The following is an 18,470-nucleotide window of genomic DNA, read 5'->3' on the forward strand; positions in this document are numbered from 1 at the left end:
ATGGAGGATGTACGTGCGGGTAAACTCTATATGGTAAAGGAAGAGTTCAATACCTTTAAGGTGAGAACAGGTGAAAATGTTAACAAAATGTTTTCTCGCATGAACAAGATTGTGAATGAGCTTCAAGGGCTTGGCTTGAAGGCTCTCCCTAGATTCATATGGATTCTAATGAACCTGGACACACATATATATAACATATTCATTGATACATAAATGAATCTTGATATAACCAAAACATCTTAATATGGAACGGATAGAGCACTTAGTATTATGTTCCCTTCACATGAGTTATATGAGATGCGATGCATGGATGTTTGATCTATAGATGCTTATGAGCTTTCGAGGTTATGCTTAAGTGTTTTTATCTGGGATGGAATCATCAGTTATATCATTTGCTTGAAATGTTAGTCTAATCTTCTTCAATGTACAATTTAACTCTATCTATTTCTATCTCTATGATCATATTGTCATCAATCACCAAAAGGGGTTGAAAGCATCTAGGCACACATAAGTTGGGGGTTTTGGTGATTAATCATAACATAACCACCAGACCAATCAATTTCTCTAAGTGTGGTTGAAAAAATGATTAGGGTTCGGATGATGTTCCCTCAAGTGCATTATGATCCAAATTTATTGCAATGAAAACATGGATTCTCCGGGAAGCTTGGTATCTCATATTCATTCAAGGTATTGGATGAATACAACAGATATATGTTTCCATTCTATTTAAAGACCGTATTATAAAGTGGTGAGCTCGGTTTAGTAGTTGGAAGTCTTGAGTACAAGAGTCCAAGTGTGACGCAATCTAGGTATCAAGTCTCTCGAAATCAAGTGTTGAAAGTCCGGATTGTTTTGAGCAAAGTCAGTGTTTTGATATCCTTGTGTACTCTATAACATGTGTGGCAGGTGGCAGCTAGCCTGGATAGTCCGGGTCGATGTTAGGTTGTCCGGCTCAAGAGGATTTTTGCGATCATGTGCTGATTAGGCAAAAAAAAAAAAAGTGTTTGTGCCTAACAATTTGAGATTGATCGCATTTGCCAGCTAGTTCAACCCTAAGGTCATGTGATGACTACTCAAGGAGGTTAACTGTTCAAACAATCTAATCTAAGTACATACTACCTCCATTTCATATAGTAAGATTTTCTAGTATTGCCTAAATTCATTCATAGATGACTATATATAATTTATATATATGTTTAGATTCATTAGCATCCATATAAATCTAGCATTAAATCAATGCTAGAGAGTGTTACATTATGAAAAGAGGGAGCAGTTAAAATCCCTTATACTAAAAGATAGAGATATTACTGACTATCATGTGGTGACGCTTATACTAGACAAACAATTCTACTAGCAGGAATAGGAAGCTTAGCAATTTAGGTGCAATATTTTTAAAACCAACAGCTGTGACCCTGACCACTACAGTTACGCTTTCCACAATGTCCCAGTAAAAACCGAACACCCCTAAACAGCGTAGTATCGAACGCTCGCATTAGGACTGTCGTCCAATTGATGAAACCACAAAACAGGTAAAGCGTAACTGCTGCAGTCATCACATACAAGATAAAAGATTCTTCACTGCTAGAAAACAAAATTACATTGCTACAGCCAGTCTCCCAGCATAAATATTACATTTTGTCTTCTCTTGTTCACATTTTGGATCACAGAATTACACCCAATCTTAAGATGCGCACAAGGCGGGTACGAAGAAGACACTAAGAAAACAGGTGCCATTAAGAACAAGAGCCAAGAAAAAATGGAGAAGATACATGGCGTATTTCCCAGGCTATTGCATGTTTGCACCCCTCTTGAATGTTCAAACCAGTTGATACCACAAGCCAGCATATAATCCACTCATCTTTATTGCAGCTCATGTCTTTATGCGCACAACAAAAGAACCTGCAATATTTCACATAATAGTTATATAATTAACAAAAGGTGGAGGGAATTTCCAGTACAGATGGGGCAATGCGATATGCTTCTCAAAACTGAAAACACCTAAAAGTCAAATAGCTAAGTCATATTGTTTGCTCAAAAAAAAATCTGTCATATTACGTCCCTTTGAAATATTAATTGTATGAATATTATTTCCACATTTCAATTAACAAAATGAATCTCTTTTAGCTAAATATATAAAAGCTGTTCACTGAAAAAATGCAATTAAAGCATAGAGAGACTAAAATTCCATAACAAGAAGAATGTTATTACAAACATTTGAACCACCTTTTAGCAATGGCTAATGGGACATTGATACTACTTTTGTTCAACAAATCAGCCAAAAGGGCTGAAAGTAGTTCACTAAGTGAGAAGGCTAGAAGCAATCTAATAACAGCATAGAAGGGGGGGAATTTAACAATTTGCCACTATTAGAGATGGCTACTCTTCAAATGCCACTTTTATATGTGTTCTTATAGAACTGCCATTGGAGAAAGAAAATTTCTTAACAAATTGCCATTTTTGCTTACATGGATCACCAACTCATGCTGCCACCATGGATGTGAAGTGTGAAATATCCACTTTACCCCTTATAAGCCTCATACAACTCTTCGCTTCTTTCATCTCGTGTCTTATTTGAAATTTTTAATATTATTATTTTTATTGTTATTATATGGTTTTAACTTTTAATTTATATCACAATTAATTTATAAAAACATGGTTTTAACTTTTAAAGATGAACTAAATTAATTATCAAGAATCAATTTGTTTCCAAAATATGCAATTCAATTTTTATTAGATAACCTTATGCCACTATATTACTGTCTTATCAGCTGGCTATATATGCACAAATTTATACACAGAAAATACATACATGTATTTGCCGTGGTGACTAGTTATGTCAGATTCAAATATCCATGTATGTATTCCCTTGATAGTTCTACTCGGATTCAACAAAGCAATTAAGTTTATCATAGACTGAAGACAAAAATTTGACCATCCGTTTTATTTAGAAAAATTATTATTTTTAAAAAATAGTCACACTTAAAATTACTATTCATATTTTACCATATAATAACAATAAAAATATTAATATTAAAAATTTCAAATAAGACACGAGATGAAAGAAGCGAAGAGTTGTATGAGGCTTATAAGGGGTAAAATGGATATTTCACACTTCACATCCATGGTGGCAGCATGAGTTGGTGATCCATGTAAGCAAAAATGGCAATTTGTTAAGAAATTTTCTCTCTCCAATGGTAATTCTAATAAGAACATATATAAAAGTGGCATTTGAAGAGTAGCCATCTCTAATAGTGGCAAATAGTTAAATTCCCATTCTGGGAGGCATGCCCAGCGGCGGAAAGGAACAGAAGGTGTGCAACCTATTATTTGTTAGTGCCATATACTGTGCACAAGGCCTTGGTTCTCTGCTGGAACAGGAAAAAATCAAAGTCATCTAGAAAGATAGTAGAAGCTTCTTCCGACATATCAATCCTAAGCTCGAACTTGCACCTGATCAGGTGATTTCAAATTCTCTGCTTTACTTTGATGACTGGGGCATTAAGGAAGGCCACATGAGATGGTGATTTTGTTTGTGCTTGGGTGACTTGATAAGTTTATTCAATGTGAGATACCAAATATCCACAAAGGAAGAATCCAATACATTATGTTCACCAAAATATTTTTCACCAAATAATTTCTCATAAGGAAGCCCTCCTCTTGAGACTATCTGATCTGATTTTCTCATTTCAAATCCAGGCCTGAGTTTTGCTGGCATCAGTGAGTGTGACTATACTATTCAACATTTGAGAGTAATAGTATTTTATTTTAGTTAGTAGGAAAGAATCATACAGTTATACTTATGATGTGAAATACATTAATATTTTCATTTTGAGGTGCTATAATTTTAATAAGAACCAATGGTTCAAGTTTGAATAATAAAGCTAGATGACAATTATATGAGAACGGAGGTATCTAGTGCATTATCCAATTCATGGAGTTGTATGCTAAGTCAGGAAAAGTAGTGCAACTCACATGCTGGAAGGTTGGACATATCTGCAGTGACAGAACACGATATCCCCAAATTGGTCAAAGCACCTCTTATTATCCCACATGGAAAGTACAGAAGCATGCTTGTTGTTTGGGCTGCACTATCACCTAGTGTTGTAGAGTCATTCTCAGTTGCATCCATGCTCTCTACTGATGGATCTATAGAAACACGAGTAAGCCACCGGAAACGGTTATCTTGAAGAACAAATGTGCCCTGCATATAGGGAAGTAACATCAGTTCTGTCACAGGAGTAAAATAAGGTATAAAGTTTACATTCATTACCCATTTACCCTGTGATTAGTTTTTAGATTGTCAATCTGCTTCTTGAATAGCTCAGACCAAAAGTCTTTGCAGATAAATTTGATTGCTTCAAGATGATCACTAAATCGAGGGCGCTCCATGGTATATCTGATTTTGAACAGAAATTATGGTTAACTTTGCAGCACTAAAATGCCTGGAGGTAAGAAACCAAATAAAGATACGCAATTCAGACAGCAGTGAAACTTGTGCTTAAGAATATGATACTTCTGAAAACATTCACCTAATGACCAATGAAAATAAAATAAATGCCAAATGTGGTTAGCAATTAAATAAATTGAAAAACAAATTTTCGTTATATAAACAGTACAAAAAAACATTTATGGAAAATAACTACAAAAATCTGGATATTGAGAAAAACTATTACGGGCTGAACCATTTCTATACTTGGTTTCAAAAATCTGTGCTAAAGAAAACAGTCAAAACAAGCACTTGGCCATTGATCTTACATACCCTATGCTAAGCACAATATTATTAACTAAGGATGTCGATGCCTCAATGGTTACTGAAGAAATATATTAATTATAATGAAATGTGTGCATGATAAATGTATCAGTCTAATTAACTCTGAAGTCTTTAGTAAGGAAGCATTATCATTTATGAATCCCTGCTGCATACAAATCAAAGTATCGTTACAAAGTTCCTTCAATCAATTGTTTCAGCTTGTTGAGTCCTGAAAGTCAAGTATACCAGGAGCTCCACAAGTTTAGGAAATATATCATTAATTTAAAGAAGAATGAAAGGGAGTAATTAACCCCAGTGCTCTACACCATCTAGATCTCCAAAAGACCAAAAGTATATCATATGAATCTATCAACCATACATTTAACTATATACTGCAATCCGAATTGCTAAGATTTTATTATCCATATACTGAAAGCCAGGTATGTAGTCAAAAATAGTTGTACTTCTTAAAAAAAACACAATTTGGATGGCTGTGATCGCATGGTATATTTGTGACCCTGTCTGACAGAGCATTGGTGCTAATGGCATCCGGTTATGAGACCTATTAATATTAACAGATTACAACAGTAGCATTCAAGAGAAGAGATAAAGTGTCCTACAATAAAAAATAGTATAGACATCAGTAACCGGTTAAGAAAGTGACCTGTTAGAAATGATACACATGTAAGTTCAGTCTTGTTCTATCTACTAAAGTTGAGAATTATGGAATGAACATTTAGTGCTCATTCGTTTTGGGGTAAAACAAAGGATGGATTCCTAAGGAATAATTCCTATATGTGCCAATCAGTTTGTAGGAAGAGTATAGGAAAACCAAAAGACTTTTTTTTTCTTTCCAACAAGTTGTAGAGAGAAAACAAAGAAAATTTTTACATCAACTGCAACCTCTTGTAAGAATTCCTAAGGATTGGTGTATGCACGCATTCCTAATCCACCACTTTCCCTATTACCATGGGTTAAAATTCTTCCAAGCTGAACAAGAATTGTGGAACATATAAGGTTCAATCTACTGAGGTTGAGATTTCACAACAAATATTGAACTGCTCCCAAATATTCTTCCAAGCTCGATGTTGTTGTCAAATTTGGTTGATAAGCCCTTGTTTAGGGCGATTAAAAGCGACATTTCAAAATCTATTGGCGTCAACGGAAATGGATCAACGGATTAGCTGAGAGACTGAGAAGGATCGGGGAGGGGCGTAGCAACAGATCCATCTAGAAGGGAAACTGAGATCCGAGCAAGAGGGACAGAGAGGGGGAGGGGAGGGAGTTGTCTGTACCTCTCGGTGAGCTGGTGGCCGACCTGGAAGCCGATGGCCTCGATGCGGCGGGCGGCGAGCTCTGGCTTGGTGGCATAGAAGCGGCCGCAGTAGGCTGCCACCATCTCCATCACCACCCCGTCGACGCAGCTCTCCGCCACCTCCCGCCCCATCCCCCGTCGCGGTCCTTTCCCCCTGTAGGTAGGTCACCGCCTCGCCGGTGAGAGAAGGGGGGTGGGGGTGCGGCGGGGAAGAGATCTAGGCGGGCAGCGAGAGGAAAGGTGCCGTCGGAAATCGGGACGATGGATCGACCGGGCGCGGTCCGGTCAGGAACTCAGGAGCGGGCGAAGGTCGAGCTAGGAGCAATTTTAGACCCGGTTTAGTTAGGGATTTTTTTTTTCACGTCGGACATGTATTGGACGCTGGAAGGGGTATTTAATATAAATAAAAAAACAAATTTTATATCTCGTCTGAAAATCGTGAGACGGATGTTTTGAGCCTAGCTAATCCGTCAGTAGCACATACAGGTTATTGTAGCACTTATAACTAATCATGTATTAATTTAGCTCAAAAATTTTGTATCACGATTTTTCCTCTAACTATACAATTAGTTTTTTTTATTTCATCTAAGTTTAATGTTCCATTTAGATGTACAAATATTCGATTTGATGTTCTTGGAAATAGTTTTTTAAATTAAACGGGACATAAGGCCCAGAGGATTTTTTTTCTATATAAAGTGTAGTAATATAAATACATATCCATATTAATCTATACGATTTCTTTCAAAATGTTTTAGTGGATGAATATTTTCTATATTTTCTCTCTAACATATAAAAAACTCTTTATATTTGTACTTAACTAGTACCAACCGAATGGTTTTTATATGAATTTCATCCTTAACAATTTAATCCTTAATTTTCCTGTTTTCCCGGCAACTGATAAAGAACACCGCAAGATCCCACACACTATTTCAGCATTTACATACATTTGGGTTGGATTATGGGAACCACAGTCCGTCCATAATCGATGGGGTGGATTGGCTGTATTTTAACCATCCTTTTGAATCGGATCCGTTATATTATACCATGGTCTACGATCAGATCGTGTGTATCACACACATGCACCAACAAAAAAAAAACTCATGACTCATAAAATAAATCCGATGGATAAAATCATCTGCATCGAATAAACGACTTAGATTATACATAGAATTAATTACATTTACTTTCCACTTAATCATCCGTACAGACAAATAATACACGCAAAATAAATTGCATGCAAACATGTACACGCCAAATAACGGCTTGTCATGCGCATGCATGTATGTAGATTATTTGCTGCACGCTGACTGACCAAAATTCATGAAAAATAAATGCTAGCCACAATCTATCAGCGCATGCATGCACATCCATCCGAGGCAGGCAATCAACCATCATGATATTTTTGAAATAAGGATCTATCTGTCATACGATGCACTAACACATTACTACATATATATATATATATATATATATATATATATATATATATACATATACATATATATGTTTGGTATATGGCTTGAATCGACTTAAGGTGTAATTTGAACTATTTTGGAAAAATTAATTTAAGTAACAAAATTAAATAATATATAAATAAAAATATTATGACACAGTAGCGTTTAGCAAGGGTATATTGCTAATCATTATATAGGATGTGTTTGGTTCCACGGTTAGGATGGGTTGGGACAGAGCCAATCCATCTCTAACCCTGTTTGGTTGGTGGACTCTCCTGGGTCCAACCCATCCTACCAAAATGGTGAGACGGATCTGTCTCAGGATGACCACGACACACAAAGGGGTGCCCATTTTATTTATTAAATTTATTTAAAATATATTACTTGTATAAATATACATTCAATTACTTCAGGTTATTCATATATTAATCCTAGTATTTATTATTTTTGATATGAGAGGTAACCTTTATCACATCTCATCCTTTCAACTAAACAAAAAAATAGGTCTAACCCATCCCATCCCTTCCACCAAACAAAAAAACAAAATCCAACCTATCCATCTAACCAAACAGAAAAATAAAACTAACCCATCCTACAATTCAGAGATGGAGCTAACCCAACCCAGCTTGTTCGTGAACCAAACACATCCTAAACAAACAATGCTCCCAGGAACCATGTTTCCATGCATGATGATTGACTCATCTAACGTGCGTTCAAAATACAAGTCCGCTTCATGGCTTGGTGGATAAGGTGCTCCGTGGGTTCGGCTTCCACAGGGTGTCTTATGTATATTTTTTGGACTTTTTATTATCTTAAAACTTTAAAAATTTTAGTATAAATTTTTGGTTATGTATTTCTGAAAAGTGTGGTATCTTAAGGTAATTTTTCAAGTACGGTAATAGAGCTCATATTTTTTTAGGGGCGGTCGATGATGACGCAGACCTGTCTAGAGGCGTGATTAGTTGTGACAGCAGATGAATCCGACCGTGACCCTGGGCCAGTGCATACAACTATATGTATATTTTTTGGACTTTTTATTATCTTAAAACTTTAAAAATTTTAGTATAAATTTTTGGTTATGTATTTCTGAAAAGTGTGGTATCTTAAGGTAATTTTTCAAGTACGGTAATAGAGCTCATATTTTTTTAGGGGCGGTCGATGATGACGCAGACCTGTCTAGAGGCGTGATTAGTTGTGACAGCAGATGAATCCGACCGTGACCCTGGGCCAGTGCATACAACTAATTAATTATTTAAAATTTATATTTTAGTCATAAATTTGTAGCGTTATTTCCTATAATTATTAATATTTAGATTTTAGTCCTGAATTTATAGCATTGTTTGTTATAATTATTAAAATTTATATTTTGATCCCAAAATTATACCGTTGTTTGTTATAATTTTTTATTGTCAAATATATTAGACAATGGATTGTAAATTTAACACCAAAAATTTGTTGTTGAAATAAGTTCTCAAATTAAATCATTATTATTATAATTTTAGGGTAGATTATTTTGATTGTTGTACATATAAATATTTTTACATATAAATATTTTATTTATATATAAATTTTATGCACGGAAATATTTTATTTATGTGTTAAGTTTATGTATATTTATGTAAAAAGTTTATGGATGGAAATAGTTTATTTATGTATCATGTTTATGAATAGAAATATTTTGTTTATGTAGAAACTTTACCAATGGAAATTATTTTTCATATATATAACTTCAAGTAGAAGGTTGAAAATTTAAGACAACTTTGTTTGAAAACAGAACTTAATCTCAGAAAAAATCTTGGAAAGGTTTTGATATCAAATACTACATATTACATTTTTCTTGCACCATAGATTATTTTATTATACAAGTCAAAAATTTTATCTAGTGGGGCAAGTTGACAGCCCTCAAATTACATCGTCAAAATGATCACACAAAAAGTTACATGCACTTACACAACTAATATCGATGGCATGTTGAAGTGTTCGTATACCTTTAACACATGTGACACCCAAATAGAATAAATAAAGTGGAAATGCAATTTACCTTTATTTTTTCAAAAAAAAATTCAATTAATAATTGTTAACGCCAGATTTTGGTAAAATCACCGTTATGGATTGAAACGTGATTAGAGACCGAATCAGATAAGAAGGGACGGATCGGCTAAAGATAGAAGGTTGAAAGCGGGACAAAGGCAGCCGATAGAGTCCGAGTCGGACATGATTTGGAGTCTGATTGGGCCTGGAACTTGGAGATAGATTCGGTATTAGTTGTAAGATAGGTTTTATTTTAGAGTTTATTTAGGATTTCAGACTTAATTAAAGTCCCGATGTAATAAGTTAGTTACTAATACGAATCCTTATCCGGTTAGGTTAGTTAGATCCGAGGGTATAAATATGTGTGTTCGGGTCATCGTAAATCATCAGATCATCTATTCAACTTCGGCGCATCGCCAATTGTTTCGACTTGCTTGGGATCTCGGCGTGAGGTTTGTCAACTTCGCAATGTAAGTTCCTAGTTCGTCAAAACCCGTCGATCGGCTAGAACAGGACTGTCTCGGTTAAGTCCGATCTCCTGCCTAGCTGATCGGCGTGCTGAGTTCTATTATTGCTTTGATCTATTTTAAGCTTGAAGTAGTAGTATTTCTCGATCAAATCCTTGCGAGTTCCTCTGTTTGATCTACTGGCACGAATCCAGTCAACTTGATTCTGTCTCGGTTTGGTCTGATCAATCTAGTTGGCCAGATTTATGCTATCAGATTGGATTGAATACTCGTAAGGGCTTATCGCTAGAGTTCTAGCCAGCATTATCCCAAGTAAGCTGTCAGTTTATTCGTTAAGCTCGTCGATCTTCATATGTTTGTGATTATATCGTACTGGATCGCATACTGTCTTGGTTAGGTCCAATCTATATGTATTTAGTTCAATCTGCTTATAGAAGTCTGTCCAATCGGCTGAGATTAATGAATAGGTTGGTAGATTATGCCGACTTGATACCCTGTTATTTATATACTGTAATATTTTACTAGTTGCTTGCATGGTTATGCTTAAATACTGTCTCGGTTGTGTCCGATCTTCTAGGTCTAGTGTGGGTATGTATGTGACCGTTTATTATTGCTTTATGCTAGTAACTAGTGTAGCAATCCGGTTTACCTTAAATTCCACGTTTAGTCTGCTGTTGATTTTGCGTGCGATAAGCATCGATCATATTGGTCCGATCGGCTGGTTAATCTTAAAACTATCTTGTTTAAGTCCGATCTTTTAAGATTAATTAGTTGACTGGTCTGTTTGATGTTTGTCCTACTGTTGATTCGGCTGATTGAGCATATTTACACTTGTCACCATGAAATTCATGTAAAGCTGATCGTTTAGTCCATCGGCTAGGGTCCTGGGACGGTATCGGCTATCCGACCGATAGCGATTTCGGGTTTAACTGTTTTCTATGTTATATCTTGTCAGTTACAGGATCAAACTGACTGGCACGTCCAGCAATTCTAAGAATTAGGTCCTGCACTGGAGTGGTCTAAGATTAACTCCCAGGCCTATATGTGTGACCGTTGTTGTTATTTTCAGCGTCAACAATAATAAAATTGAAATCACAACAGTGCTATGATTATGTTTCTACTTTTTTTTTGAAAAAAAACTAAGTATATGTTTCACCTGAATAAGATATGAATTTCACATTTAATTTGGATTTCAGTTAGACGTTCCAGAATTGCGCAATATATAAGACTTGCACAGGGGAGAAGAAGGGCTAACACGGGGGAGAAGAAAGAGAAAAGAAGCCATAGGAAAATAAGAAATGGAAAATAAACTAGAAAAGAATGAGAAAGAAAGAAATGAAAAAATGGTGAGAAAAGAAATAAGAACCAAGATAATAAGGAGAAAGAAAAAAAATAAAATTAAAAGGTTCTTAGTAGCCGTCACCGTGTACTTTTTAAAATTCAATATTTGCATAAAAAATATCAAAGGGAGTACGACTCAGATAACTTCCTTAAAAATGTTATAACAGGTTTTAGGATGCCTCTGTCTTTCTTAGTTGTCAAAAGACCGCCCATGTTATTTAATTTGTTTATGACTGAAGTAAAATTTATAATCATCCTGTTGTAAACCTACATTTTCCAAATTAATTTTTTGGAGACGTCTCCAATTTACTATTCCTGATGTATAATGTAATGTTACTAGTTGACCGTCAAATTGATGATATATCTTATAGGTAAAATTATACATCTATCGAGTGTTAAATCAATCTAATTTAAATAGCGACATCCATGGTCATCGACATGGTCGGAGATTTGCCATGAGTGGTAGCTTACGAAAGCCTTTTGCTTTCGGGAATGAGCTTTGTGCAGGATAATGCAAATAGTCGTGTGGTTCTGTGTGGACACAGAACCTTTGTGATTAGGATGGTTTGGTTTGGTGAACATCTATTTATAAATTATTTATAAACGCAACTGCGCTATATGCAAAATATAGCCATAGCCATCTTTTTGTCAGTTGTGCATATGATTTTTTTCCGTGCACATTTGCTGGGTACTGCAATTTCCCCCAATTGCAGAGAAAAGATTCCAACTGTTCTTGACGAGTTGTAGATGAACACGATGACTAGGTAGTCTAAGAAGACTGCATGTAGCAGACGCATATCTACTTTCTGCTATGTTAAGTTGCTTTCACGCATTAATTTATACTTTCTGCTATGATATTTTATTTCCTTTTTTCACCGTAATACTTTCACAGTCAATCAAGTAATCAATTTTAGTTCGTTAATGGTGATGTTGGCTATGATATTATCTTTGTGACAATGGTTTTCGTGTGACTTCATGTGTTAGCGTGATCCTGGACTAGCATATAACATAGGGTATCAAAACAAATATATTGTCATAATGTAGTTTAAATAATATTTTGGCATATATGTTATCTAATACATACAGTAATTCACTGAAAATATGAGCTTACAATAAGAAGTGGAGAAACGAAAGCCACGTAACGGTCGTGTGGGTAGGGTATAGCCAAAGTGTTTGACAAGATGTGCCTAGTGGTCTAACAGCAGAGAAGAACTGTGTGCTCGGGCTCCAAGTATATTAGCATAGCTGTGGAGCTATGAAGCCAATAAGTAAATTACATACAAACTGTCACTGTCGAGCCCCTCCAGTGGATAAATTTGGTCGATAAGTATATTTTAGCAATTTCGTCATTTAGGCCGTTTAGTGACATTTTTGCTCGTTACAGAGTCGCACCTAGGTGTATAGCACCGGACAGTTGTGCCTTGGACTATAATGTCCGTCCTATATGATCCAAAACTCAAAATGAGCCTTGTGGCGAATCGTGGGCATTCCTCATGTTACACATTTGCCTCCGGCCCGTTTTGGGGTTGGGGATTGTCTTTGTGGATCCAAACATGCTCACAAAGCGCGGGTTAAGAATAAGACCAATAGGGACTTTACGAGAGACCATTTGAGCTCGTGATCGTAATGCTCCTAGTAGCTCCGCCATTCCACCCTAGCTCGCATGTAAATAATCTGACTTTTTCATGTCATTGTTTTCGTCTGATAAAATGGATGGACAAAAACCCAAGCCAACAGTACGTAAGGAGGGCTGGACTCATATGCATAATGCTCCTGCGCGTACGACAATGCCGAATTGGATGAGAATGACTTATCATCCCCCTGGGGATATCTTATGATAAGAACAGCGGCAGGCGATAGATAGCCCACAGAACGGCTACATAGCTTAAATCATTTGCAATTAATTGGTTCTAGAACGGGATATAGCTATAGTCTATAGATCTAAGCTGGGATTGGAAGAGCATCGGCAGGCACGCAAGTGTCGGATTAAATTAATGTCAATCACATAGATCGTTCCGACTAAAATCCTGGAAAGATTTCACTCAATTCGATCAAGTATATATATACTACGTGCTGGGTTTAATTATCTCCATGTGCAATTAATTTACCGTCATACTACACTCACATGTACTGTACAGAGGGCGATGTATACACCGAGTATATCCTACTGGAGTAAAAGACGTATCTTGATTAGCTGGGCAACGTGCCTGCTAGCATCGTGTACGACGCCTCCCGCCGCAGGCGCCGGACGGCCGTCTCCGCCGCCGGCCGCGTGACACACGCTTGCGGCCACTCGGCGGCGGCGCCGTCCCGGGGCAGCTCGGCCCGACAGGTGGGGCAGTTGGTCCTGATCCGCAGCCAGGGCCCGATGCAGCCGGCGTGGAACCAGTGCGCGCAGGGCAGCCGCACCACGGCCTGCCGCGCCGCCATCTCCTCCGTGCACACCGCGCACACCGCTCCGGCAACCTCCTCCGGCGCCGGCACCGCCGCCGGAACCACCACAACCGGCGCCGGCGGCGGCCTGCCGCCGTCCACCGGGAAGCTCTCGTCGTCGGCCCCGGCGTCGTCGACGGCCACCAGCGGGTGCACCCCCATTATCGCCGACAGGAGGAACCGCGCCGCGATCCAATCCATCTCGCCATCCATGGATGCTCGTACGTACTGTCTGTCTTGGATGAAAGCAGAGCAAGGTCGAGGAGGGACAGAGGAAAGAAAGATAGGAGGGGATGTGCTTGCGGGTTGCGGCGATTATTTATAGGTAGCGCGGCGTGGCGCGCGACGTCGTGGTTGATGGATGAGCACGGAGGTGCGATCTGATCTGATCTGATCTGATGCAAGAGGTGACGGGGACGGGGCGAGGGATGCGTGCGGGTTGACGTGAGAAAGGTTGGAGAGAGGGCGGCGGGCGGGCGGGCGGACCGAAGTGGTGCGCGTTTGGACGCGACCGGGTTGGGACTCCACGTGGGCGCCACCCCATTATATTCTTTCTTAACTTTTCTTTCTATCGTGTCGTGCGGATGGCCTGGGGTATGTAAGTTTGGGCTTTTGATCGGGGCATCGGGCTGGCGCCATCCGCCATATCTTCCCAGCCGCCTCTCCCGCGGAGAGTCCACCCGATGAATGTCCGCGTGTCTCTTAACCTACACAGAAATGCTTCTATGCTCCACGGAGAAAAAACCTGCACGGAAATTAAAGCCTATCAATAGGTAAGATTAAATGCTGATTAGTACTGTAAACGTTATTAGCAAGGGGCAGTTTCGTCCTTAGAAAAATTGAGCCTATATCTAGTCCAGCCCATGTGTAGAAATGTGCAGAGCACGTCGTCTCGATCTCCCTCTCCAACGCACGCACGTCGTCGTCCTGCATGCCACCTGAACCAGTATCACCCGGGTTCATCTGCGTCGCCCCCTTCTGTTCTCCGGCGAGCCACGCCGCCCCAATCCATCGGCGAGCAGCAGCGCCCGCTTCCTCCCTATTCCTCCGCCGACCAGCACCGCTCGCCTAGTTCCTGTTAGTAAGCATAGTATGCTCTATTGGATAATTCAACTCATCCATAAATAACAGATTACGAATTTAAACCCTAATCAATACATGATCACCGGTTAATTCAAATACGGAAAACTAAATAAACCTGTAGATGAAACCATATGATTTCCTTATTTCCTTTCCTTCAATTCCGTCTTCTTTCCTTCGTCTCCGGCGAGATTGGATCGCCGGTGATCTGTTCTGAATCTCCGACCTTTGGGTCTCCAACGGCACTACTCTGAAATCACCGCACGAAACCCTTCTAGCGCGTCTCTGATCGGGAGATTGATTTCGAATTTCTGGTTGCGAGAATAAGCGACACGAGCGTCCCCGTGGGCTCCTCTTCTTTTATATCGCACTGGTGGGCCTCGGGGGTTTTTCCTAATCCGATTCTGACCCGTAACCACCGATCGCAGTTACGACCCATGAGGGTTACGAATTTTAGAGTTAGAAATAGATTCCGGATAGGATTACGGTGGTTATATCCTTTCCTAAATATCGGCTAACCGATAAATCAACCAACATTCTCCCCTTGATTTAGAGGTTAATTACGAGTCCATCATATAATACAGCTCCCCAAAGCAATGTGTCACAACAACATTTAGCATCATTGAGACGACAAGACTTATATAGTTCACTATATCACAAAAAAAAAACCCTTGATTTATTAAGCGGGTATTGATTGAACTTATTTGCCCCGGTTTCTAGGATCATATTCAAGGTCATTACACAATCCCATGTTAGCCACATGTTCTTTGAACAGATTGGGAGGTAAGCCTTTGGTTAACGGATCCGCAAGCATTGATTTAGTGTTTATGTATTTAATTTTGATTGTTTGATCATGTACTCTATCTTTCACAATTTCACAACATGGTATTTAATGTCAATGTGCTTGGTAGCTTCACTTGACTTGTTGTTACTCGTATAGAAAACTGTGGTCTCATTGTCGCAGTATATTGTCAGTGGTCTTTCAATGCTGTCAACCACTTGTAATCCCGGGATAAAATTTTTAAGCCATACAGCCTGCCCCGTTGCGTGATAACATGCCACAAATTCTGCCTGCATTGTTGACGATGCAGTCAGTGTTTGTTTAGTACTTTTCCATGAAATGGCTCCCTCCGTGAGAGTGAATATATACCCAGAAGTAGATTTCTTGGTATCTAAACACCCTGTGAAGTCAGCATCCGAATAACCTGTAACTTCAAGCTTATCAGATTTTCTGTATGTGAGCATGTAATGTTTAGTTCCTTGCAAATAACGCAATACTTTCTTTACTGCCTTCTAGTTGTCCAAACCTAGTTTAGACAGATATCTGCCAAGCATCCCGGTTACAAACGCCAAGTCTGGTCGCGTATAAACTTGAGCATACATTAAGCTTCCGACAGCTGAAGCATATGGTACCTTAGTCATTTCTTTCTCTTCTAATTCATTTCTCGGACTTTGGAATGAACCAAATTTGTCCCCTTTCATAATTGGAGCAAGTGATGTCGAGCATTTGCTCATATTATATCTTTCCAATACTCTGGAAATATATGATTTCTGAGATATCCTAGCACCCCTTTGGACCTGTCTCGGTGAATCTCAATACCCAAAACGTATGATGCATCACAGAGATCTTTCATATGAAATTTCGATGACAAAAATTCCTTGGTTTCTCACAGCAGATTTTTGTCACTACTTGCTAATAAAATGTCATCTACATAGAGTACTAGTATAATGAATTTCCCGCCTTTAATTTTGGTATAAATGCGGTTGTCCGTCTTATTTTCCTTAAATCCGAATTTTCTGATAATTTCATCGAACTTAAGGTTCCATTGCCTTGACGCCTGTTTAAGTCCATAGATGGATTTATTAAGTTTGCGTCCCATATGGCTCTTTCTTTCCACAACGAAACCTTCCGGTTAAGCCATGTAAACATTTTCATTTAAGTCGCCGTTTAGAAATGCCGTTTTCACATCCATTTGATGGAGTTCTAAATTATAATGTGCCACTAGCGCCATGACAATTCTGAATGAGTCTTTCTTAGAGACAGGAGAAAACGTTTCATTGTAATCAATTCCTTCTCTCTGTGAAAAACCCTTCACCACAAGTCTTACTTTGAATCGTTCGATATTTCCTTTGGAGTCCAATTTAGTTTTGTAGACACATTTGTAGCCTACTGTTTTTACTCCTTAGGAATTTCGACTAGATCCCACACTTTATTTTAGCTCATTGATTTGAGTTCATCTTCCATGGCTTGAATCCATTTGGATGAATTTTGACTGCTTATGGCTTCTTTAAATGAGGTGGGGTCGTCTACCTTCCCAATACCTTCACCCATGTAAATTTCATAATAATCAAGGATGACAGATCTCCTGTTCCGTTGTGACCGCCTCAATTCTTAATTTTCATTATTGACCACAGATGGTTCAGGATCAGGTTGCGGAATTTCTTCTTCATTATGTATCACAGGACTCTGTTGAGGCTCATTATTTTCATGGGTTTCAATATTTTCCTCAGTAGTAGCCGTAGCTGAAAGTGCATCTAGGCCCCTAATTTGTTTTGGTGATTAATGACAATCAAATGATGAGGACTAATGACGTGTGTGAGAATGTGAAGGTATAAATAGTCGTCATGAAAAAGTTGTTGTTGCACCGCCCACGTGAAAAGAGAAGTAAAGTCGGTATATTCGTGTTGGCGTGTGTATTTACTTTGAATTTGAGTCGACTAGGAATGCTGTACTATCAAGAGGGGTGTGCAAATGAAATCTAGGAATGAATCCGGTGCTCGGAAATATTTTTGAAGTGGATCTTTTGCTATCTTTTTGAAGTTGTGCTAGAATTTACGGAAGTTCCGAAGTTACTGTCGGAAGTTCCGAAGGGGCCAGAATCGGTTCTGTAAGATTCACGGAAGTTCCGAAGGAGACCTTCGGAAGTTCCGAAGGAGCCAGAATCGGTTCTGTAAGATCCAGGGAAGTTTCGAAGGTGTTGACCAGAACTTCCGTTGACTTGACTTTTCACAGTTGACTTTGAATTTTCTAAGTGTTGGGGGCTGCTATTTTGAACTGATCGGAAGTTTCGAAGGAGACCTCCGGAAGTTCCGAAGAAGGAATCTTTTGCCCCAACGGGCAGAAATTGAGAGGGGGGTATAAATACCCCCCAACCCCTCAAGCTAGGGTTGCTGCTTCACATGTTCATCTCTATGCCCTTGGCTTGCTTTTCTTGAGATTCACTTTGAGCCTTGATTTCTCACTTCCTCCTCTCCACAGATCTAAGTGATTTGGATTTTGTGTGTGTGAGAGTTGGTTGTTTTGAGTTGGTTTGAGTGCTTGGTGTTGACTTCGTGAGAAATATCGTGAGCACTAGATTCATCCCAAGATCTCCTTGCTAGCTTGTTACTCTTGGTGGTTGAGGACACCTAGACGGCTAGGCGTCGTTCCTCGAGCCACCGAAGCTCTTGTGGTGCGCCGGGAAAAGGTTTGTGAAGGTTGGATCTCACCTCCGAAAGGGAAGAGATACCTCGAGTGAGGGGGAGTGCACGAGTGCAACCCCGAGGAAAGGGTTGTGGAACCCGGCTCAAGTTTGAGCTCCTCAACGGAGAGTACAATC

The 18,470-nt window shown here is 38.9% G+C and overlaps 2 protein-coding genes across 2 annotated transcripts; both read right to left on the minus strand.

Moving 5' to 3' along the window:
* Positions 1 to 1,530: 1,530 nt before the first annotated feature.
* On the minus strand, positions 1,531 to 6,374 carry LOC102705460 (trafficking protein particle complex subunit 6b). Its single transcript, XM_006660377.3, has 4 exons — positions 6,046 to 6,374; positions 4,279 to 4,396; positions 3,973 to 4,201; positions 1,531 to 1,899 (listed from the first exon to the last, which is right to left on the minus strand). Exons 1-4 carry the CDS (start codon positions 6,195 to 6,197, stop codon positions 1,871 to 1,873), a joined length of 528 nt encoding a protein of 175 aa, XP_006660440.1. The 5' UTR covers positions 6,198 to 6,374; the 3' UTR covers positions 1,531 to 1,870.
* A 6,813-nt stretch (positions 6,375 to 13,187) lies between these two features.
* LOC121055380 (E3 ubiquitin-protein ligase RNF181-like) lies at positions 13,188 to 14,053 on the minus strand. The gene has a single exon (XM_040527849.1). It carries the CDS (start codon positions 14,002 to 14,004, stop codon positions 13,549 to 13,551), a length of 456 nt encoding a protein of 151 aa, XP_040383783.1. The 5' UTR covers positions 14,005 to 14,053; the 3' UTR covers positions 13,188 to 13,548.
* Positions 14,054 to 18,470: the final 4,417 nt, after the last annotated feature.

This window comes from Oryza brachyantha, chromosome 9 (genome assembly GCF_000231095.2).
Source record: "Oryza brachyantha chromosome 9, ObraRS2, whole genome shotgun sequence".
In the NCBI taxonomy this organism is placed as follows: domain Eukaryota; kingdom Viridiplantae; phylum Streptophyta; class Magnoliopsida; order Poales; family Poaceae; genus Oryza; species Oryza brachyantha.